The sequence below is a fragment of the Mastomys coucha genome, unplaced genomic scaffold (assembly GCF_008632895.1).
Source record: "Mastomys coucha isolate ucsf_1 unplaced genomic scaffold, UCSF_Mcou_1 pScaffold21, whole genome shotgun sequence".
Classification (NCBI taxonomy): domain Eukaryota; kingdom Metazoa; phylum Chordata; class Mammalia; order Rodentia; family Muridae; genus Mastomys; species Mastomys coucha.
Window position 1 is genome coordinate 99,639,613 of NW_022196904.1, and position 23,875 is coordinate 99,663,487.

Sequence of the window (23,875 nt, forward strand, 5' to 3'; positions counted from 1 at the left end):
AACCTATAGAACTCCAAATAGACTGGACCAGAAAAGAAATTCCTCCTGTCACATAATAATAAAAACACTTAACAAAGAAAAAATTTTAAAAGCAGTAAGGGAAAAAGGTCAAGTAACATATAAAGACAGGCCTATCAGAATTACACCAGACTTCTCACCAGAGACTATGAAAGCTGGAAGATCCTGGGCAGATGTCATACAGACCCTACAAGAACACAAGTGCCAGCCCAGGCTACTATACCCAGCAAAACTCTCAATTATCATAGATGGAGAAAACAACATATTCCATGACAAAACAAAATTTCTACAATATCTTTCCACAAATCCAGTCCTCCAAAGGATAATAAATGGAAAACATCAATATACGGAGCAAAACTACACCCTAGAAGAAGAAAGAAAGTAATCTTTCAACAAATCCATACAAACCTAATTCCACCTCTTACAACAAAAACAACAGGAAGTAACAATTACTTTTTCTTAATATCTTAATATGAAAATTAATATTACCAACATATCCCAATCAATTGAAATCCAAAAATATGAGGAATTAGAAATTTATTGACTATCATCCAATGGTCTAATTTGGTAATTGGAGAAATAGGTCCAATATTACACAATCCATATATACTTTCAGCTTGTTTGTTCATGACAGTGTCTTGCTGTGTACAACACAATGATCTTGAGATCTTGCTTCTCCTATCTCAGCCTCTATTAGTAGTATTGTTTATTTTATGTTTTTACATTATACTATGGTTTTCAGAACAGCTTACATATTTTAAAAGTATTTATATACCTAAAAGAAATGTAGACAATTAAATTAGGAGGGGGCTTGTAAGAGAACAGAGTGAGACTGAATGCTTTGCTTGACATTTGTAACTCTTGTATCAAGTTACCACAGTAAGAGTCAAGATTTTAAGCTCTACTAAATACAAAACAAACAAACAAGCAAAACCACTTTATATATTTATGTTCATTTAAGAATATATTAGTAGTGATGTATTATTTTGAAATATACAGTTAATACATTTGGAGTTATTTAAAATGTATATTGAGAAAAACATATTTTCGGTATTGCTGTAGACAAGCATCTACATAAGACTGTTAAATTGATTATTGTTTTATATCAAAGAACTTTTGTAATACTCATTTTTATTGTTATAATATTTTATAAATTTTAAAGGATATGACAAAAAAAGATATTGTAGGTATTGAAGGTGGGGTCTCTGGGAGGAGTTGGGGTACAAAAGGAAAACAAGAATGTGATTTAATTCTATTTACTTAAAATATGTTTTTAAATGTTAACAAATTCAGATAAATTGAAATCATGTAACTTTTGTCACCATAAAGCAATAAAACTTAAAAAAAAATTTGATAAAATGTCCTTTGGTTTAAAATCAAGAAGACTTAAGGAAATTGTATAGGATGGAACATTTGAGTTTAAGACTGGAGGTGACACCCAAATGCAGAGCAATTTCTGACACAGAACACATACATGATTAGTTAAGAGTAAGTTTTGTAAAGGGATTTCTCTTATCAGATACTATTTCAGAAACTTAAATACCATGTTTGAGCTAGAAATAGATTACAAAAGGAAAAGGCGATGTTTTGTTTTGTTTTTTTCCTCATCTCTCAGTGAAATCTAGGGCCAAAACAACCAGTTTAGCAACTGTGCTTTGGCTTTTGTACAAAAACTGAGAAACTTATTCCAAAAACTAGATGTGAAATTCAGAGTTGGCATACATTATTTGGTTGATTTTGGGTTCCCCAGGGATTGTTTACAAGATAGGCTTTTCTGTACATAAAACATCACAATTTAAAAGCAGTCAAATTCTGCAGATTTATCTTCTCACTAAAAACAGCTAACACACATATCCAGAAGAATGGTGTTAGATGGGGTTTGATATAAAGCACTGGACATCAAACAGGAGTTACTCCCACAGGTGAGAAGCAAAGTGAGCCTGTGGTTGCAAGTCTGCTGTCCTGTGAGTTTCCAGGACTCAGAAAAAGAAGCAGGGGACCTCGGAGGCCTGGCTGGCTGTTGAAGAAACAGTTGAGGCCAAGGTGGCTAGAGTTCACAGGGCAGAACACTGCATAGCAGAGAGCCACAGAGAGAAGTGCCAAGAGACAGCAGGCCCTTCACGGACCACTACAGCCAGCCAGTGTGGGCAAATGCCAGGAGACTGAAGCTCTGAGAGATGCATGTGAAGGCCACAGAGGGCATCAGTGTGCTTCCAACTCTAGGAGCATGAAGTACAGCACTTTGAAGGAGTTTGTCTCATCCGTGGGAAATGAGTAACAGGAAACTAAACTTTGTTCGTCACAAACTGTAAAAGGACCCCAAATGGTCAAAGTCCTTCTAAGTAAGAAAACCATATTTCAAAACAAAGCTTGATTATTTACAGTATTAAAAAAATATTTACTATCTAGATAGGTAAAAGTCCTATCTGGAAGGCAGATAAGCAGCAGAAAAACATGATGTAAGACATGATGAAGAGGAAAGCAATAAGAGCAATGAAAAACTGACCAGACGTTAGAACTAGCAGATAAATAAAGTAAGTACAGTCACTGTACTAGAGTCTCCATACCCACTGAACACAGAAACGGAGGCTAAAACATGAGGTAAGCAAACACCAAGATACTGATGAGTGTGACCACAGAGCAATGGCTGAGACAGAGGACAAGTTCAGGGTCAATACATAGTAATGGGGGCCAAGGAAAGAAGTAGAGAAAAGCAGACAGACAAGATTGGAGGAAACAATGGCTGAAAAACTTCCAATAGCAACAGTACCATCACCGTACTATATCAACAAACTCTAAGCACAAGAAACCTGGGTGGATGGGTGGTGACAAGGCGTCTCCTACTCAGATTGCCTAAAAGCAGTAGAAAGATAAAGACCTTACAATAACCACAAGAGACAAGATGGCACACTGCCCCAGAGGAGGATATGGAGACAGTGGCTCCTACAATACAAAAGAGGAGTGGAGTGGAGTCCAACACTGAAGCCTGGGAGGAAAAACTCTCGGCCTAGAATTTTGTAACAGAAAAAGTATCTTTGGAAAACAATGTTCAGATGTTTAATAGAATCATCAAGATTTTCAATTGAATCTGCAGAAGGCTACCAAAAAATAAGTGGATTTCGTAAGACTTCAGGATATAAGATGGATATAAAACTATTTGTCTTCTTATGTACTAGCAACAAACAAAAACTATTTAGAACAGCACAAAACTATAAAATATTCAAAACCACCTCCACTGGAGATATGTAACACTGAAAACTAGAAAACTGCCTGCAGAAATCAGAGGCTTAACATTAAGAAACCAACTGTCCCAAACTGATATAGTCAATACAGTATCAATCAATGTCTCTCCAGGCTCCTTTGTGAAGCCTGATACACTAATTCTAAACTCCTTATTAAAACATACAGATTGGTGCACATGCCTCTAGACAGGGAGACTTGTAAGGCAGCAGGGACCAGGACAGCATGAGATTGGAGTGACTTATATCAGAGGATAGAAGAAGAGTACAGAACTCTTTCAGCAAATTGTATAAAACTAGAGTAGAGGCTTAAATGTGAAACCCTAAATTGTAGAAGATTAATAACTTCTGTGCTCTTGGAGCAGGAAAGATTGTACAGAAAGAGTCACTGTCACAAACTGACATTTAGCCTCACTGAAACAAAAATTTCCCCTTCAAAGACATTCTTGAGAGAAAGAAGACAAACCATAGAAGGAGAGAAAACCTGAACAGTCCTATGATAATAATTCTAATAATGAAAGGGGCAGAGCCTTGACTAGACCATCACTTAAGATGCACAGATGCTAACTCGGCAGCCGGTAGGGGATGTAAGGGAGAGCCACAGACACTGCCCATGCCTGATTACAATTTAGGCTGGCACAGGCAAAGGCAGTGGAACTCCTATGTGGTATTGGGAGGGCACAAAAAAAGATGAGAAGGAGCCAAGCATGGTGGCACACATCTATAATCCCAAATTTGAGAGGCTGGGGCAGGAGAATTGCCACAAATTCCAGTTGAGACCTTTTTGGTCTCTACACTGCTAGATCTTGTCTCAACAAACAAACCACTTTTTTAAAAAGTGTGACTTCTTTTGGGAGTGAGATGGCAATTTCTTGAGAAACACCTGCTATATGACCTGGCCACCTGAGGTAGCCACCCAAGAAAAAGTCAAAATAGATGTCCATAAAATTACTTGTCCACAGATAGAGAAGCCTTTATCTGCCAATTATCTACTTACAACATGGTTAAATCTTGAGCTGATTACATGAGTGAACAATGCTAGACAACAGAGAGAACACTTAGTATGGTGCTACTTTAAAAAATCTAGCAAATTCAAAGTATTGTTGGCAAATAAAAGCAATTAACAGCTGCCTAAGAATCAGGCTTCAGGTGATTCTGGGAGTGATGAGTTTGCTCTTCATGTTGTGACAGCTTTCATGTGTGTGCACATAAATGAAAGCATTTATATTTAGATACATGTAGCTTACTGGAAGTCATTATAAATCCTAAATGTCCTATCATCTTGTAAGAAAATTACTTTAATTAGCTGACCTACTATCTCTCCAGATCCCACAGTTGAGGGTTTGGTTCCTCTACACACATATAGAGAATTATGGGGCTGGGGGATGTAAAAAAGAAAACTGATTCCAGATCCAAATCAGGCATCAAGACTCTTAAAGTAAATGTGTCAAAGCCATGCTGTGCTTCTACACTTAACATGCACTAGATATAAAAACAATGAACTGGGGGCAGCATACCACAGAGGACTACTCAGAGGACTCAGAGCAAAGCTCTCATGGTTAGCACTCAAGTATCTGTGTTCCCAACTGTTTATTCACATTCCCAGCTGACCTCTGCTATCCCCAAGGGCAGTGGATAACTTACCATTTATCAATACACTTCTGACAGAAGCTGTGAGCACAGGGCAGGATGAGGTCAGCTCGCCCGTCCATGCAGATGCAACACTCCTCCTCATCCGTCAGCTGCTTCACCCTGAGTGTGACAACTGAGCTGGACAATGGCAGTCTCTGTGCAGATGCTTCCTACTTTGTCTCACTGCCTTAAAAAGCACTAGCCAACACCCACATGCTGTGTATACATCACAGCACGACTGATATGCAGAGCGAAGGTCAGAACAAAATTACCATCTTTTGGACATAGCAAGAATATTAGGGAAGAAACACTAATATTAAGTTTCTAAAGACTATAAAAGATAAATCCTGTGCAGGTTAAAGAAAACTAAATCTGAACAAAAACTGCATATTCAAGTCTTTCTGAAATAACTCAGCCTATTTTAGGCATACTGAATTTACATACAGGAAATCAACCAGTATATAATTTATTTGCCATAAAGGACACACAGATGCCTCCTCATTAGGGCCTTACAGTGGCACTGCAGTATCGGAGAAGTGGCAGCAGCATCCTCAGTATCAGATTCCGGAGAAAACACAAATGGGCTGGAGCACAGCTCAGACTTAGGGAGATGCGGGAGATGCCCTGCTCTTTTGCAATGCAGTTTAGTCAATTCCAACTCCAGTAGCTCAGCTTAAAATATCCATTTCCTTCTGCTTTCAAAACCAACTTCTGCCTCAATTAAATGAGTTAAGAACTGCATACAGCTGTTCCATGGTTAGTCACTCCATAGATTAGTTAATGTTGCCTAAATGATTTTCAATTCTTCGTGCTTTCCTGTTGTTTAAAGTATAGTCCCACTCTCCTTAAGGGACAGAGCTGTGTCTGATATCATTTCCATTCCCTGCTGTATTCATAGCACAGCATGAAAGTTGGCAATAACACTGGAATTTGTTGACCTGAACATAATATAAATAAATGTCAAATGCACAGCACAAATAGTATGTGCCAAGTAAATTAAATACTTTTGGAAATGTGAGAGGAAAAAAAAATCACAGGACTTTGACAGAGAACCAGGAGCATAGAGTAAGCCATGGAGGCATAAAAGAAAACATGAAACCTGTGTGTGTGTGTGTGTGTGTGTGTGTAAAGCTGCATGATGCTCAGGAGTTAAACCAAGAGGAAAAGGCTGATTATATAGCAAAGGCAATCTGATTCTTTAATGTCAAAATACTAACTCTGAATTTGCTCTAACAGTAAACTAGAAGCAGCATGAGCTCCTGCTGATACAGGACTTCAGGAAAGTTAACTGAGTGGAGAGCAAGGGTAGACTACAGAGAGGGAAACCAGGTAGAACCTTGTCTTAGTGCTCTTGAGAGATAGCTGGGGCTGGTTTAAGGAGCATTACAACAGACATACCGTTAAGGGGAGGTAACAGATTAATGTTTGTTTAGGTCATAGAGAAAAGCATGCCCATTGAAGTGAAATAGTGAAATGGATGAAAACCTACATGTATATGATTCTGATATGTGTGCTCACATATACATTTGTGTATACACACCTATACACAATACATCAACCACATATAAATAGACATATTAATATCTATATACATATCTGATATTTTAATGCCTTTTCAGATCCACTGACTTGGTATTTCTGCTAATGGGCTTCAAATCTTCACCTGAGGGTGTCAGCAACAGAGAATACAACAGACTCCCTAAAGAGTGGCAGGGTGTTCTGACAGGAAAGTTGCAGAGTTAGGAATAGACAGCTATAAATAACAGCACTGTAGCCCGAGAAGAATGAGACAGAGATTGCTGGAGGAAGCTACTCCATGCCCACACTGTCTGTACCTTTCCAGCAGTACAGTGACAGGACAGCCTCTAGGGTATGGAGAACCACGTGAACAAAGGCTGGAGACACTTACTCTGGAGAGCAAGGCTTAATAGGAATTTGAGTAGTTTTCAAACATTTGAAGGGTGGAAGAGATCAGATTTGTTTGGTGGATTCCAGAGGGCATAGCCTCTGCACTCAAGGGCGCGCTAATGATTTACTAATAATGGTAACGGACAACTCACTCACACATACCTTTACGTGCTGGGTACCTTCTGTGTGTCCCATCTATTAACTCACTTAACTGCCTGACAGTGCTCTGGGGCACATGCCATCACCCTCATCCTCTTTAAAAGGTGAGGAACTGATGAGAGACAAGAGTGAAAGCTCGAGCACAGGCCATTGCTGTGCTGCCCTCAGAGGGCCAGACTCCTCTGAGGCACAAGGGAAAAGGAAAACTTTCACACTAGTAAAGCTACCTGGGAGAGAAGAAGATGGCTTCTTTGAGGCAGTGAGTCTCACAGAGCTGTGGGAGCTAGTAGTAATGTAACTCGTAAGTACAAGCTGGCTTCCATTTGGTGAACTATGGCTCAGACATCATAGTGCAGAGCACAGAAAGAGCAGCTCCTGGGATCACTGGCATGGGAGCACCACAGAGCTGGCCAATCTCCAGCCCCTCCTCCAAACCACTGAGCTGCAATGGGCTAAACGTGAGCCTCAGCTATGTCAGCATTTAGTCATGCACTTACTCTTCTAAACCTGCTTCCTCATCTGATCAACCGTATTCCTGTGGAGTTACTGTTAGGATTTAATGAACTGCAAGTACTGCACAAACACTAGTCATTAATGGAACTGCATATCCAACATGAAGCAAAACTGCAGAAGGCCCCCAGACTCTCCTTCTTTTTCTATGACCTGGGTCCCAGGGTACCACTGGAGGCTCACACACAAAACCAATTGCTGGCTCACCCAACCAGCTGGCACTGAGTTCCCAGTCTTTGAGTCACACTTTCACCACCTTCCTGAAGATGACCGCAACAGGAACTTTTTACTTGCTGTGGTGTGGCTACAGAGGCAAGTAAAAAACCACTCTCAGCTTTCAAAACACTTAGAAAAAGATCACCACCCTGATGTCAGACAAGAAAAGAGCAGAAAATCAGACCTCTGACAGGCCTTACTTAACACTGCTACAGCACCGTGACACTCACACAGTGGCCTGGTAACACGGCCCACTAGTACACCTAACAAGGAGGTCCAAGTGGAAAGTACAAGTCAACTACAACAGCACAGGGCGAGGAAACCCGCTGACTATGAGTGAAGGGAAATGCAACTATAACTGGAGCAATAGAGTAAAGCTCCCGTCAGATACACTGCTACACCTAAGGAGGGCACAGTTGATGCAGATTCTGCATCTTGCCACCCAGTGTCACAGTAAGACAGAATGTTAACATGCCTGGAACTACAGAGGCCTTTTCCAATGAGGTATTTACAAATTTAATTATGTCACATCAAGCAGCAACAGGTAGGCGCTTTCACACACCAAAAGCATGGGAGGAGAGCTCAGAAAGGACAGCAGTATATGAGGCCCGAGTGAACAAGCACCATCACGGCAAACCGCTGCTGATGTCACTTCCTCCTATTGTGCAGCGTCCAAATGTGCACCGCTTTTCTTCCCTGAGTAGACACCAAGGCCTGAAGACAACGTTTCAAAACTTAACTTCCAACTAAATAACTTCTGCTATGATTTTGCCAGATTCTTGGACCTAATTTTATATAGGGCTTTGACTGTTTAAAAATCTGTTAAAGAGAGGCATCAGTATTTCCTGTCCAAATGTTAAGAGACAGAAAGTGGATTCCTGGACAGTGAGCTGACAAACATTCCCTGCTGTGAGCCGCCTTAATCTGGGACTGAAATAAAGGAAGGACAGACTAACCTAAAACTGACCTGCCTATGACAGGTTGAGACATCAGAACAGAACTGAGGGTGTCACAGAGCGCTACAGAGAATGTACTGTGATCTTAGCATTTGCCTATTCACTGTACTGTGGCTCACACACCTGCCCATCCACAGACTAGCCTGGCAAGATGTGACAGAGGATGGGTTCCCATCAGGCTCTTCAGAAGTGGAGCTCTGAGCCAACACTCCAGCAGCTTGACTTGTGATGTCTTTATATAGCTGAATAAACTGGTATAAATTCATGATCCGCGATGCTTCCACAATGCCACTACTTTTGTTAATCTAGAAACACAAAGGGAGGGGGAACATAGACACATAGCAGTCAGTCAAATATCCTGGGAAATAGAACTTTACAGTGCGCAATATACCTAGGAAAATAAGAGTCTAAATAAAAGAACATACACATTTTCTTCAGTTGTGTGGTTCATCAGAGAACTTACTAAATTTTCCCATCTGACATCCAAAATTCCCTTGCAAGGCTGATCAAGTACTGACCTATCTCCAGTTGAAAACATCAGGTGACTTTCCTGGAGTTGAGAAATTAAGTTTAGAGATTATTCATTTTTTTCACTATGGTGTTTTAATTAATTCTTTTTTGAGACATGAGCTTGCTATGCCACTCAGGCTGGCCTAGAACTAGAGATCCCCTTCCTCAGCCTCCTGAGTGTTAGCATTACAGGCATGTACTATCATTATAAACTAATAATTTTTTCTTTTTCTTTTTTTTTTAATCACTTTACATCTGGATCACAGACCCCCCTCCTTCCTCTCTTCCAAATTCTTCCTCTATTCCTCCTCCCCTTGGGTACTAACCTACCCTGAGACATCTAGTCCCAGCAGGACTAGGCATATCCTCTCCCACTGAGGCTCAACCAGGCAGTCCAGGTAGGAGGAGATCCAATGGCAGAGAATAGAGACCAAGATAGCCTGGCTCCATTTGTTAGGGGACTCACATGAAGACCAAGCTGCACATTTACTACAAATGTACAGTGGGTCTAGATCCAGCTCCTGCAGTACAAGTTAATTTTCAATAAAGGATTTATTTATGCTTTTCTGTGACAACTGTAAGGATGATAATAACTACTTCTTCTTTCTCCTCCTCTTTTTTGTGTGTGCATGAGTTTGTAAAGGCCAGAGGTTAACCTTGGGTATCACTCCTCAGGACACTGTAATGTCTGTCTGAATTGTCTGTCTGTCTGAAGTTCTCTTATTTGGCTGGAACTTACTGATTCTATCAGACTTACAGACCAGTAGGCCTCGGGGATCTATCTACCTGACTCTGCCTCCTCAGTCCTGCAATGCTTGGCAAAACAAAACAAAACAAAACAAAAACAAAAACATGGGTTCTGGGGATCAAATGCAATACACTCTACTAACTGAGTTATTTCTTCAGCCCCTTTCTTGTATATATTTATATGCTCTATTTTCTACTTTTAAACTAAAACCAGGATGCTACATTAAACTACAGAAAGCAATTTAATTTTGCAGTTTCACAAATGAAGTAGAACAAGTGGCCTGGAGATCTTCCAGAGATTGTATCTTTGAGCACTTTCAGAAGACTTCAGAAAATCAGAGTGGGACATGTATACTATGTGAAAAAACTAAGTCGGTCAAATGAGGGTATTATCTTAAAGTCTTAAAGAGCGTGGGATAATCAGATTGATTACAGGTAGGAAAGACTTCTTCTTAGCAGACGAGGTGGTAGAGAGGTCTATACGAAGCTAAGAATGGTGGTACATTCCTATAATCCCAGCATACAAGAGGTTAAAGCAGGAGGACAGCTTCATGTTTAAGGCCAGCCTGTGATACAGAATGAGTTGCAGGCCAGCCTGGGCTATGTAATGAGACCCTGTTTCAAAATCAAACAAATAACAAAAAGTAACAACAATATCCAAAGACTGTAGAGACAGAAGTTGAGAAATCTTACCTGTGCATCAAAATAAATGAAAATACAAGGTTAGAAACGATGTAGTGAGATGGACTGGCTGTGTGTGGTAGTGTACACTCAAACAAGCCCAGGACCCAGGAGGCTGGATCACAGTAAGGCTGTTTCAAAGAGACAAAGAACAGAGGAAGTGACAGCAAGCCTTAAGACTGTGAAATGTGATCATGGAAATGAAATATGAGAAGACAGACGTACATATTTATCACAGCAGTGTTTGGATGAAAATGAAGGTTATAACTTTTCATTTATTAATTTTTTTACTCTCTGAGAAGGTAGAAAAAAATTGAGACACAAGAATGGGCCAGATTTCATAACATGAAAATGTGGGATTGTATCTAATAATCAAATATCTGATTAAATTTTGAGAAACTAATATCTATGTGGAGATTCAAACATACAAGGTTCTTTGTAATAAAAAGGCATACAAAGAGCAAAGGGCTGTAGTGACTTGATTTCTTTAAAAACACAGAAATATTCTAAGAAGTGTTTTCACTTTAATCCCAGGTGTGGGGTCGTGGGGCTGCCACAGATTGTCTGCAGCAGCTGACTGTGATTTGCCTCGTGCTCTAGCATAGGCATGGTTTTGCCAGCTGCAGATGTTTCTGTGATGATGTGATGTTTGGAATTCCATGAACTTTCCAGAGGGCACACAGATGCTAGAGCCCAGAAAGGCAAGGTGGGTTTTTGGTCATTTAGGGAGGTTGGCTGCAGTTTGTTAGTAGCCATGGTCAAAGAAGAAACAAAATGAAAGAAATTAGATTCAGAGATTTTCCTACCTTCCCTCTCTCCCTCTTCTTCTATTCTTATTTCTCTATCTAGTGTTAGGGGGTGAAACTGGGAGATGGGTGTGACAATAAAGGGTGGGAAAAAGAAGAACCCTCAAAGCAGTTAAGACCAGGTACAAAGAACAAATGAAACATGACAGGAGATTTACAGAAGCTTCTAGAATAAGCCTTCAGAGCTGAGGGAAGTGGGCCAGTGTTCTTTTGAAACTGCACAATACAGAAGAAATAAAGTATGAGGTCATTCATATAAGGATCTAACTGTATTTAGTGAAATGGGTCATTCAATAACTGTTCTAATAACAGAATTCCTGTATTCACCGAGTGTCCACAATGCAAGTATTATAGTTATGATATACAATGCGCTAGAAATTAGAGACATAGTGTGCATAACACAGAACCCCCTGCTACATGCAGGTTTCATGATAGGGAGAAAAACAGAGCACAAACTAGGGTGCATGGAAATCAGATAAGGCATGGAGAGAGGATGCTGAGGGGTAAGAAAGGTTCTAAGGTAAAAGAAACATTTAAGAACTAGAAGAGGCAAGAGAATTCCTGTGAAGGGAGACTACAGATAAAATGGTATCTGAGATGGGCCTGTCGAGATCAAGTTTGAACATGCAAGAGTGACTGCTTTTCCACTTTAGTTGCTGGCATGCCAGCTTTTTTTTTTTTTTTTTAAGATTTATTTATTATTATACATAAGTACACTGTAGCTTTCTTCTGACACACCAGAAGAGGGCATCAGATCTCATTATGGGTGGTTGTGAGCCACCATGTGGTTGCTGGCATTTGAACTCAGGACCTTTGGAAGAGCAGTCAGTGCTCTTAACCGCTGAGCTATCTCGCCAGCCCAAAACATCCAGAGAAGGATGAGGGTGCCACTTGACTCCTTCAGAGTAAGATCAGTATTCAGAGTTTGAACATTTTTTTTTTTTTCCGAGACAGTGTTTCTCTGTATAGCCCTGGCTGTCTTGGAACTCACTCTGTAGACCAGGCTGGCCTTGAACTCAGAAATCCGCCTGCCTCTGCCTCCCAAGTGCTGGGATTAAAGGCATGCGCCACCACCGCCCTGCATGCCTGCTTTTATTCAGGCATTCCCCACTCCCTAAAATGTCTGAGGAGTCAATACTAGTTGGTCTGATCTAAACCAATCAATTCTTTCTACAAATAAGAGAGGGATGGGTATAAGTGAATATTGACCAATGGGCTATGGAGATCTCCTGGCCCTGTGACCAGCTCTGAAACAAGTATATCAGAATTTGCAGATGCATGAAAAAATACATAGCTTTTGTTTAAACTAGTTTAAAAAGAGTGATGTGACTTATAGCTGATGACCCTCACAAGCAACGGAAAGAACAGACATCCTAGTTGAGAAAACTCAGTGAACAGAGGATGTGCATTCTAAAAGTTAACACTTCCAATTCAACATTGGTGGGCATAGAGTGTAAGAAAGAATAGTGAATAAAGCAGAAAAGAAGTCTGGAGTCATATGCTAGGAGCCATGAATGCCACATACAGGAGCAAGGGAGCTTTGCAGGCAGTGAGGACTGCAGTGTGTTAAGCAGGTTGGTGAGCTGAGGAGAGCTGTGCTTCAGAAAAGGCATTTCACAGCTATATAAACTGGAATATGGAGGGTTTGGTGGTGTGGAGATTAGCAGAGTCTATGGTAGAAGGGACAGGGGCCTGAACTGTGACCAGTTTCCTTAAGGACATGGCACCTGCCTGTATTCTGGGTTCCTGGTGTAATTGCTCACATATTTGCTTGAATCAACCAGAAGTAAAACACGCAGAGGTAAAACTGATAACCCACCAGGGGAATAAGACAGACTATCAAGGTAATCTCTAGGGTCTGTGACTCATTAACATTTACTTTCAGTATATCATCCCATTCATTCTAGTAATGTACACACAGACACACACATTATCATATGTATTATATCATAAAATTATATCATAAAAAGTTTTTTCCTTTCTGTAATAAATGAAATCCAGTGTTCTTAAATCATCTTCTGAGATAACTCTAACTCTTCAGACTACCTTTTATCCTTTAAGATTTGCTTAACAACAGTAGGCTCCATCCATGTCCATAAACAGAGTACCATCATCTCTGTAATGTATTTCAGACTGTTAGTGACTCATCTGAGCAGAGTCTGACTGGTTAGGAGTGGACTTCCAGGCATTCACAACTGTGTAAATTGTGGCTTGTATGGCTTGTCTAATCTTTTAGAAGAGGGTTGAGACTGAAGGAGAGCTAGTAAAACTCATTTCCTCTCGAAGGCCTGTGGCTAAGAATTGCTCTTCTAATTAACTTACTGGGAGCAGGAAGCTTTCTTTCTGCAATAGCTTCCATGATATTTTTGGCAGTTATCTACAATAAAAAAAACTAAACTACAAGATAGTATGTCCCTCATAAAAGGTTCACTCCACAACTCAAAATCACTACAACCTCTCTTATAGATTGTTCTTACATGAATATAATCCAATGTTCTCGAAAGAAGGGGTTTCCTGAGACAACCAACTTCTAAGGTCTCATCTCAGACCTAACTACGGTGTCCTTTGAGGGCTCCACAGCCAAAGCTTCAGAAGACTGTTGGACGGTGGGCATGATCTGATTGCCACTTCCTCTGATCGCAATCATCTCTGTGACTTGGCAATTAAACAACAGTGAGAGTCAAGCAGCTTGAAGGCAACGACATTATCAAATGATGCTGTGAGGTGACTCAGTCAGTAAAGTGCCAGCCAGCCACACAGCAATGAAGACCCAAGCTCGGTGACTCAGTAACAACATAAAATCTGGGTACAATGGCATGTGTATGTAAGCCCAGTGCTGGGGGAGCAGAGAAGAGCAGATCCTGGGCAAGGGGTGGGGTACATGGACTGCCAGTCTAGACAGAACAGCAAGTGAGCTTCAAGTTCTGTGAAAGAACCTGCCTCAAAAAAGAAAGGTGAAGAGTGACAGAGAGGCAGACACCAGATGTCAACCTCTGGCCTTGACCATGATGTACACATGCATATATAGACCACACATACACCCCCGACACCCCCCAAGCTTTATAAGACTACAAATCAATGATATGTATTTATAAAATCTATTAATTATTAAATGTGCCCCTAACTATCAGAACAGTATAAGCTCTAAAACAGAAGAGTCTAGCAATCTTACCTTGGTACAGACTACCCGTACGACTACTTTCCAAAAGGCAGAGGAATCAGACCCAGGTTGTACCTCAAAGAGAAGATGCTTTTCCTGGCCAGCAGCTATCTTAGCAGTTCTGAAAGAGGCAAGCATAATTGTTCTTTTTATGAAAAGGTAATAGAGCTTTAAAACCAGACTCAAGAAACCCTTTCCAACAGGGAAGGAAATAAGAATACAGAAACAGCAGAAGTGATTATAATAAATATACTCCTATAGCACAGGAACAGAGAATATTCTGAACACACAGTTTCTAACATTTTTAAAGTCAAAAGCTCTGTGGAATACTCATCTCCATATCTATATTTCAATGGTCTTTGAGTGTCTAAAAAAGATGTTTAGAAAAAAAATTACTCCAAGGCTGGGCATGGTGACACCAGCCTGTGAGCTCAGCACTTGGCAGATAGAGGGATGGAGGATCAGGAGTTCAAGGAGAGCTTGAGGCCAGCCTAGGCCTGCTTAAAAGAAAACAAGCAAGAACAACACTGACAAATATAGCCCAAGAAACCTGGAACTTTTTAAGTAAAAGTTTACTGGCTTAGTGTACACAAATGCTGGCCAAAAGCACACAGTCCTGAAGAATACCATATTCTTGCTTGAATCCAGTTACATAAACATATTAACATACCTTTTGGAAAACTTTTAATTTATAGTAATTTTGGATTTGGCCAGGTAAAACAAATAGTTTATAGAACTAAGTATAGTTTTACTGCCCTTTCCTCATGAAGTAGTTACAAGCCATGCTAGCACAGAGACTTTCAGTATCTTGCTATCAACACCAACTATGATCAATCTGAAGACCCAAGACTGCAGCTCCCTTTATTATTTCCGATTGTTCTCTGAACACTAGCAGGACAGTTGCAAACAGTAAGTGCCTTCCAGCTAAGTAAAGCAACTGGCCAAGGGAAACAGCTCAGCTGTGCCAGCTTCTAGTTGTTTCCTGGATACCAAGCCACACCTCTGTAGGACTGACTTCATGACTGGAGGGCAGTGGGAAGCACTGCACCTATGAAATGTTCAACTGTAGCCCATGGAAATGAGTTTCCAGCTACAGTGCTGGCATTGCTTAGTATACAGACACTGGCAAGAGCTTAGGCTTGTTTCGCAACACTATTAGAACAACAACAAAAGAAACCCATCAAAATAAACAAAACCAAACCCCTCAAACCCACTCAAATATCATGTGCCAAATAAGTAAAAGGAATGTATTTTTATACCATTACCCAATAATTTAAGCACACAGGTGATATAACAGGGCACAGTTTTTTTCCTAGAATCTTTAGATCAGTAAGCAAAGTTTCATCAAATAATCTGAGTTTAAATATATAAATTTAAGGACTAAAAGATGGCAAATGTTATTAAACTCCTAGGAGTTGGAACAAAGTACTGGAGAAATGGCCCAGTGCTTGGTAAGGCCCTTGCCATCAAGCCTGACCACCTAAGTTCAATACCTGGGACGCTCATGGTAGGATAGAACAAATTACCCAGCAAGTTATTTTCTGACCTCTACATGTGCACTGCCCCCATAAATAAATAAATAAATAAATGTATATTTTAAAAATAAGCTGGAACAAGAAAATAAGGTATTCATTTCTTCTGATACTACTAAATTCTAGGTCCTGTTTTACTCCTTACAAATATGACCTCAGAAACAAGCTATTTTTCTTTTTTAAATAAGTAAAATCCAGCATTCTTAAAAGAAAGCAATTCTTGATAAAACCTTAAGACTGTCCTTTAGCCTTCATAACTGGCTGAAAATAATACAGCTATGTTCATAAAGAAAGTATGATCTTCTTACCTAACATGTTTCATATCGTTAGTCATAAATGCCTCTGGAACCAGTGCATACATATCACTGCATGCTATTAATAGTGACTATACTACTACAAATTTGTATATAGTGGTCCTGGGCTTTGAGGTGGTTGAATAAGAAGTAATGGAAGATAATGGAAGAAAATTCCAATTCAGAAATGGTTCGAAGTGTCATTAATATTTGAGTAATCAATTAAAATGGTTAACTAATTAAAATGCTTAAACCCTTGGCACAGTGCTTGGTGTATATTATGTGCTCAGTGATAACTAGTTAGATAGAAGAGACTAGAGAGAACCTTTAAGATATTACTTAAGGGGGCTGAAAAGATGGCTTGGAGGTTAAAAGCACTGACTACTCCTCCAGGTGACCTCGGTTCAATTTCCAGCACCCACATCTGGTGCCCTTTTCTGGCTTCTACAGGCACCAGGCATGCATGTGGTGCACAAACATATGCAGGCAAAAACTCATACACATAAAATAAAATACAAATATTTTTAAAGATATTATTTAAAATATTTTAGGGAAGTTTTAATTAAACTCCCAAAGAGACAGAAGACTGATACAGAATAAAGAAAAGTAGACATAGGTGCTACCAGAGGAAAAAGTGTCACCCACCCATCTGCCACAGCAGGAGCAAACCAGCAATACTGAGAAAGCATAGGGGACGAGGCCATTCAAGGGCAAAGGGCCCTTTGAATTTTAAAAGCTTCTACATCGATCAGCACAAAAACGGAGGTGAAATCTATAAAGACTAAGTTCAAGGTGGAGAAACTGGCACTCTATCCTAGACAGTGAGTCACTCAGGAGAGGTGAAAAGACTTAAAGTGACCCCTCACTGTATGTGCAGTTAGTGAACAACAGACTGCACACTGTACACACACTGACACACACTGGTACACTGGGATGCTTCCTTTAGTGACAGTGGCAAATTCTCTTCTGTTTATGTGCTCCTTTAAGTGCAAGTACTTTTACACAAAAGCCAACTAGTCTCTTGTTACACAAAGGCCGAGCTGCAGTACATTTTAGAATTGCTTTCCTATACCTGTTGCCTGTATTCTAAATACCATTTTAAGTTCCTCCATCCCTCTGTTCCCTTTCTACATTTTAAAATAACTACACCAAAGTCTACTTAGAGCAGTCAGTCAATGTAGTTCTTTCTAACTTATGCTAAAAAAGCTCATTCTCACCAGCAGTGCATGTGGTTACCTCCTACAGTCATGACAAAGAGGGGCATATAAGGGAAAATAGAATGAAGACGAGCAAGCCTTACACATCATTGAGTTCAGCTACTCTCCCAAGAAATTCTTCATAAGTTAAGGAGCCACTTTCTCGAACCAAGGTGACGTGCTTTGCTACTTTTTCTGGTAACTTGTTAATAACCAACTGTGTCTGATCCGAAATTTGCTGTCCCATGGTGAAATGATGTCTTTCAGAATTCAGAAAGAGTTTTGCTTCACATAGTTTCTGTTAAACACAATGCAAAAGTTATTTTAAATAAGTATAGAAAACACCAATATACTCTTTGTCCTAGTTAGGGTTACTATTGCTGTGATGAAACACCATGACCAAAAGCAACATGGGAGCAAAGAGTTTATTTGGCTTACATTTCTTTATCATTGTTAATCACGGAAGAAAGCCAGGACAGCCACTCAAACAGGGCAGGAACCTGGAGGCAGGAACTGATGCAGAGGCCATGGAGGGATGCTGTTTACTGGCCTGCTCCGTGTGACTTGCTCACTCTGCTTTCTCAAAGAACACAGGATCACCAGCCCAGGGTGACACCACTCACAGTGGACTGGGCCCTCCCCCATTGACCACCAATTAAGAAGATGACCTACAAGCTTGCCTACAGCCCCATCTTTCTCAGATGAGGGTCCTCTTCTCATATGACTTTAGTTTAGATAAAGTTGACATAATAATATCCAGTACACCCATCCTTCAAAAAGCAAAGAAAAACTACAAGCACCTTAAAGGGGGATTCAGTCAACTCAAATGAATCTGACATGCAATGTATTTAACCATAGTCTTTAAAGTGAAGATTTATGATAAATTTTCAGAATCATACAGCTAAATGACTAAGATACTGGAAAAAGGATGGGTCTCTAACTACCAAACCAGAAGTCATTAAACACACACAGACACAGACACAGACAGACACACAAACACACACACACGGAAGGAGGCAGTCAAGTGACTGCATTTTTCTAAGAACACTTCCAGGCTGTCTACTATATGTCATACTCCAAACTAAATGCTCTCCAGACATGACATCATTTATTATTCACAGCATTCTATAGGGTAGATGTATTTCTATATCCTTATTCTATAAGTAAAGAAATGGTTAAGTCCATGGTATGAGACAGATGTGAACTTTGAACTCCCACCTCAAGAAACTCCATTTCATTTACCATTAACATTTCATTTACCATTAAAAAAATCTTTTACTTTTACTCAAATTAACACCTTTACCACATAAAGCAAATAGTAACAATTACATACAAAAGAATTTCAGCAAAAAACTTGATTTATCCCTTAATAAAAATGACATTACAGCTTTAAATATAAATACAGGGTTGGCAAGGTGGCAAAGGCACTTGCTGCCAAGGTTGACAACTTGAGTTCCATCCCCAGGACTCACAAGATGGAAAGAGAGAGCCAACTCTTGAAAGTTGTACTCTGACCTCCACATATGCACTGTAGCATGTGCAGTCCTAGAGACATAGACACACACAAGAAAAACAAACATTTAAAAGTATATGACCATAAATATGTATCACTTTCAGTATTAAAATTTAATGTACTGCCTGAGGGTTATTTAAAAGTTACTTTAAATATAGTAAAAGTATAATTATACTAAAAACAAAATTACTCCATTACTATTTTGGATCTGAACATATATGGTAGCAATAAATACTGTACTAGAGGGATAATGAAAAAGAAGGAAACCCAGACTACTAAAACCTAATTTTGAAGGCAAAAGATTACATTTTAAATATGTGCAAATATAACAGATTCGTACCAAGTATATCCATTAAGATTTCCAGCTTAGAGAAGGTATCCAGGGAATTCATCTTAGTGGTTCATGGGTGGCACAAACTAGTGACATTTCTAAATACAATAGTGTTGAACTCCATTTTATTCTAAGCAAGAACAGTTTCCAAACAAAAATTCCCAAATTCCTAAAACCTAAGAAAAAAATAAAAATACAACTTATAAAGTGAAAAATAGGGTATGGGAAGAAAACTCTATCAAGAAAAGCAGTAACTTCACATTTAAGGAATATAGATATTTAAATGGCATGCTAGCTTTACTCTTCATGTTCTGACTCATATGTGTGGAAATATCATGAGTAAATGTCTACAGGCCAGCTGAAAACAACTGTCATACATGGTCTTTCTGAAAATTATGTTTATTTTGGTGGTGGTGGTGGTGGTGGTGTACACCTTTGATCCCAGCACCTGGGAGGCAGAGGCAGGTGATGGCTTTGAGTTAGAGGCCAGCCTGGTCTACAGATTGAGTTCAGGACAGCTATGACTACACAAAGCAACTTTGTCTTGAAAACTAAAACTAACTACTAAATAAAAATATATTTAAAAAGTACTGCGTGTGGTGCTTATGTCTTAGGGACAAGATGGAGAGCAAACTTGAAAAGACAGGGTTCTTGGCACCACAGGGCACCAGCACAGGTGAGGCAAGGGCAATAGTCATACAAATAAGTATATAATTACACAATGAGAAGCACTAAACCACACAAGTGCAGGGTGTCTTCAAAGCCTGGAAGAGAGTCAAGGGCACTGGTCTTGAGTTAGAAAAGAAATTCTGGGCACCACTTGAGTGTGGATTTGTAAGAGTCAGGGCATGGGGAGGACATTTTAGGCAGAGGTCTCCAAAAGAATCTGAGATAGGTAGATTGTAGTACTTCTGAGGGAATAAAACACACTGGAGCTACGCGGAGAAGGGAGAAATTGACATCAAAACAAAACACAAAGTCAAGATGGATATTTAAGATTTTTCTCAGATCACTGGAATTAAAGATTAGGTATGCTTGCCAATCTGGCTGACTGAAACTAGAATGAATGAACCATATCTACTGAATAAAGAGACTTGCTAAGTCTATAAATATAGCAAGATACTAACTCTTGAATGTGTTCTGAAAAGCTCACTGCACAAAAGCACCAAGGTAAGGTGTGCTTTAAAGCAGAACAAAAACTGAAGTCCTGAGGTTTTAGATTAAAATAACATTTTAATAGGTCTAGCAAAGATGTCAAAATAATTCTAAACTCCTGCTAGAAGCAGATGTCTACAGCAAGGAGCCTCCCACTCTACTGTGTTAAACAGGAGGGCATCTGTTTGTTTGTTTAGTTTAGTTTGGTTGATTGATTGATTTTTTAGCTCAAGGCAGTCACACCTTTAAAAGAGTAGAACATTTTCAAGTCTTGGGTCTAGAAACAGAAACAAGGCAACTCTGTGGCAGAGTACAACAAGGTAAAGATGGGAGCACCACAATAGCCTGTTCAAATATTTGATGAGCTGTCACATGGAAGAGGAAGTGAGATTTTTACATGTGTATAAAGAGCAGATTAGTCGATAAGTAAGAGAGTCCAAACTTATTGTAAGAATGCCCTACCACCCAGCAATGGCTGCTGTAATATATGTGAACTTTTCAATGACATATTATGAAAATGTTTAAAGATTGGGAGTTTATCTAATGAACGGCATAGAGAATTATCCAGGTGCAAACTGGAGGCATTAATGTCTAACCCAGCGATTCTCAATCCCAAAAGAACATCATAAAACACAGATATTTCCATGATTGTAATGGTGTCAAAAACAGTTATAAGGTAGCAAATATAATTTTATGGTTGGGGTCATCATAACATAAGGAACTGTATCTAAGGGTCACAGCATTAGCAAAGTTGAGAAACACTGCTCTCCAAATGAAGTTTTACTTCCTCAAGCTTTGCTGTATCAGCTTACTAAACAGGCTGTAATCAGCCAGCCTGAAACTTCCAATCCATACACAGTACCTAACAAAGTAAACTAAACTTCTGAAATGGTCTCCAGACTTAATGGAACTCATGACAACTGAATTAGACTTTGTAGGGAGGTAGCAGTCCTTTCCTTTACTTTTGGATCTCCAGCTGTTCCCAAGAATAACTGAAATAAACAGGAGAAAACCATCTATGCTGTATGGGGAAGTCTTCACAAGGAAAATAAGGCTCTAACTAGGACCCAGAGCACAGATACTCACTGGACAAGGATGAGTAAATTGTGAAAAGATGACAAGACAATAGAGTTGGGGGTAGGGCTCAACTGTGGGAAAGTATCAAGGAACGAGTTACTCAGGAAAGTTTGTGCTGATTTCTCTTTGACTGTAAGATATCTTCCTTTCTCCCGGTAAAAGGCAGGTACTTTTGCATGACTGCTGCTGCTTCAAAAAGTATTTGTACCTTACAAGACTTCTCATGCTCAAATGCCTTATTTTAATACCCTACACTGCTCATCAAAATCCATGTGAAAAGAAGCCTTTGTTGCTTCTCAAATTAGAAAATGTTGCATTGTGTCCTAGTACCCTACCTTGAATGGTAAGGCTTATAGTGTAAGGCAGCATACTGTTTTCCTATAATTGCATTTAATATACAGAAAACTGATTCAGTGACTCATGCCTACCTGAGGGCACAGAATGAGGGTGTTCACACTGGCTGGGGGGAAGATGCTGCATTTAAGCAATACTAACCAATTTCATCACCTGTGTAAAAATATGAAGATTACTATGTGTAGTATGGAGCCACTGAGATGAGTGTCCACAAAAGCAATCTGCTGAAACCACCCTTCAACCCCCTGCCTTTTTGCTCTTTGAAGATCTATATATGAACAGCATGTACTATTCAATGAAGTCACTTTACTTACTTCCCCCATGAGCTCTTCAGGACACATACCTGTACTCTTGGGTAATAGATAAGTATATAGTATTTCTCTAGTCAGTATAGAAATACTTTTTTATCATTCATCTAGTATTCTTTTATTAGCTCAATCATCCATACTAATATGACATAGAAGTTAAAATTATATTTATGGATAAAGTTGTGAAAACTTTTCCCTGAGATAATACATACATACATGTCTGTGGTGAAGATTCCTTAAAGAGTGACCTCTTCTAGTGAGAAAGAGATATGGTTCTCAACAGCAGCCTGAGGGTTTTCTAAGTAAGAGCTGTTATTCTGAAACTCACAGGAACATTAAGGATTCCAAGAATATGCCACATTCTTCAGTGGGTGGCACGTACAGTTAATCACTTCTTTTTCTAACAAATGAGTTGTTGTAATTCAAGTACTTCTTATAAGAATGTAACAACTGCAACACTAATAATTCTCACACAAGGAACTCCCTGAAAATGTGAAACATAAGCCATTCAGAAATGACATAGAGGGAAACTGTGACCATCAAAGTGCAAGGCGACTGAGTGAAGGCTGAAGAGGTCAGCTGGGAAAGCGCTTCCAGGAAGCACCAGGCTTTCAGTTCTATCCCTGACCCCACGTGAAAAGACATCACAGTAGCACACTCATGATCTTAGTGCCAGGAGGGCAGAGACAGGAGGATCCCTGGGACTTGCTGGCCACTAGGTATAGTCTATCTGGACCCAAGGCTGACTTCTGGTGTCACGGTATCAAAGGCACCTTTGAAATTTATTAAGTTTTGTAACATCTTCCATGTTAGTAATACTAAGTTCTACAGCTGGGACTGGAAGGACACTATTTACCTTATTATTCACTATTTACACAAACTCTAAATTTACACAGATACCTAATGAGTAGGCTGGTCAGAGTCGGTATACAATCTAGAATGCCTGTCCAGGGGTCAAAGGTATTAAGGAGGAAAAATAAAACTAAAGAAATCTCAAAAACCAAAACAAACCTGAAAAATCTATAAACAGAGTACTGAATAATTGCTGGAGTTCTAATACCACCAGTGTGTTTAGTAAGTACACTTCTGACTTAGAAAAAATATATTCTCTTCGCACCTTCTCTCCTTTTTAGAAAAAGAAATCAACTTTCTCTAGTTAAGAGAATTTAGATACATTCAAAGAATATATATCATATATGTCCCTTATATATATAGTTCCCTTATGCCAAATGACAAAAACAACAGTCTTGAAAAACACAATCACATTAAGGAGGAAAACAGAAACTGAAACCAGCCAGCACAAAGAGGTAAAACAAAATCCATGCAACTCCTGAGGGTTCTGAATTCAGAAGGCATTATTTTTCAAAGACAACTATCAGGACCATTAGTCCGGTGGCAGTTCACAGCCTAGGTAAAATTCTGAAGGATGAACAGCATTCTATAGCAAGCATGGTAAGGGGGGATGTGGAAAAGATAATCATAGTTTGAGAAATACAGATTAAAAGCAACTGGAGTGTTACTGGAGCTACATGTACGCCAGTAGAAGGACATGAAATGCTGGGCACCAGAAAATG

At 39.5% G+C, this 23,875-nt stretch overlaps 1 protein-coding gene across 4 annotated transcripts in view; it reads right to left on the reverse strand.

The window, feature by feature from the left end:
* The window catches only part of Rnf141 (ring finger protein 141), a 29,450-nt gene that overhangs the window by 4,873 nt on the left and 702 nt on the right, over nucleotides 1-23,875 (reverse strand). For 2 of the 4 annotated variants that reach the window (XM_031387868.1, XM_031387871.1), the window contains exons 2-5: nucleotides 17,668-17,861; nucleotides 14,555-14,663; nucleotides 8,762-8,943; nucleotides 4,902-5,009 (exon numbers count right to left, since the gene is read on the reverse strand). In XM_031387868.1, coding sequence (XP_031243728.1) covers nucleotides 4,902-5,009; nucleotides 8,762-8,943; nucleotides 14,555-14,663; nucleotides 17,668-17,810 — 542 coding nt within the window. In that variant the 5' untranslated portion in view covers nucleotides 17,811-17,861. Of the gene's footprint in view, nucleotides 1-4,901; nucleotides 5,010-8,761; nucleotides 8,944-14,554; nucleotides 14,664-17,667; nucleotides 17,862-19,416; nucleotides 19,584-22,067; nucleotides 22,147-23,875 lie in introns of those variants that run through there. The other 2 variants (XM_031387869.1, XM_031387870.1) reach the window with 2 other exon arrangements.